The sequence below is a fragment of the Penaeus monodon genome, chromosome 23 (assembly GCF_015228065.2).
Source record: "Penaeus monodon isolate SGIC_2016 chromosome 23, NSTDA_Pmon_1, whole genome shotgun sequence".
NCBI classification, from domain to species: Eukaryota; Metazoa; Arthropoda; class Malacostraca; order Decapoda; family Penaeidae; genus Penaeus; species Penaeus monodon.
The window spans coordinates 27,575,439-27,576,431 of NC_051408.1; the positions used below are offsets into that span (position 1 = coordinate 27,575,439).

The 993-nt window shown below is 33.7% G+C and overlaps 1 protein-coding gene across 1 annotated transcript in view; it reads left to right on the forward strand.

Moving 5' to 3' along the window:
* The window catches only part of LOC119587913, a gene marked incomplete in the record, with an annotated part of 20,516 nt that overhangs the window by 13,454 nt on the left and 6,069 nt on the right, over positions 1-993 (forward strand). Inside the window, 1 exon segment of the mRNA XM_037936622.1 lies at positions 18-191. Within this exon segment, the coding sequence (XP_037792550.1) occupies positions 18-191 (174 nt within the window).

A 993-nucleotide genomic window follows, 5' to 3' on the forward strand; every position in this document is an offset into this window, starting at 1 on the left:
TGTTTTCTTTTTACCAGGAAAATAGCATCAAGCTGCGTGAGAAAAACCTGCACTTGAACCAAGAGATTCACAATAAGCATCAGGAATGTTGCTCACTGAAGGAGAAGTTCTCCGCTCTCTCGACAGAAAATATGACCCTGACAAGACAGCTGGCGAGAAGTGCACAGGAGAACAGAAAGTTAACAAGACAGGTAGGAATTCACCTGCTTTTCATCTTTCTTCTTTTTCATCTTCATTTTGCAACGCTTCACCTAACAACTATTCATCATAATATGTAGAATATAGTATGACTTTTTAAAATATAGAAAGTTTTACTTTAACCAAATAGAACATAGACATACAAACTATTGTTTTTTACTTCATATGCCATTTGTTGATTAATGTTTATGAACATAAACTCAGGTTGTTTGATATAGCAGAATAAATGTTTAATTGTAGTACAGATTTATTCAAATTTTTAGTATATAGATTTTTCAAGGGAACTCGTTGAATTGTATACAAGAAACCCAAAAACTCTTTTTTTTCCACCATATCAATTCTTACAAAATATCTATGAAATTAACACTTAAAAATCAAATTATTAGCAAAATGATAATTATGTCAGTTTTAATGTTTGATCATTCTGTTTAACTCTTAGGGGCCACCTGTGTGTTCCTTTGATTTGATTACTCCAAAATAATTGTTACTTGACTTGACACAAGTAAAGAGCAGTTGAGGTAGTGGAATAAATCCCTATATATTTTCACCCCCCAAAAAAGTTATGAGGTTTTGATACTTTCCCACTTTTGTCTCCTGTTAAGCAATTTTGTCTGTATTATTATTATTGTGTTATATATATATTGTTTCATATGAGCTCTTGTTCCAGTAACAGTTGAGGATGATGAAAATCGCCCTAGAAAAGCTTTCGATACCCCCAGTGAAAGCCTTCCAGGAGGGCATGCTGGCCATTTTGTCTATGATCAGTCCGAGAACAATTTCCTCTAGGTGGCTGCC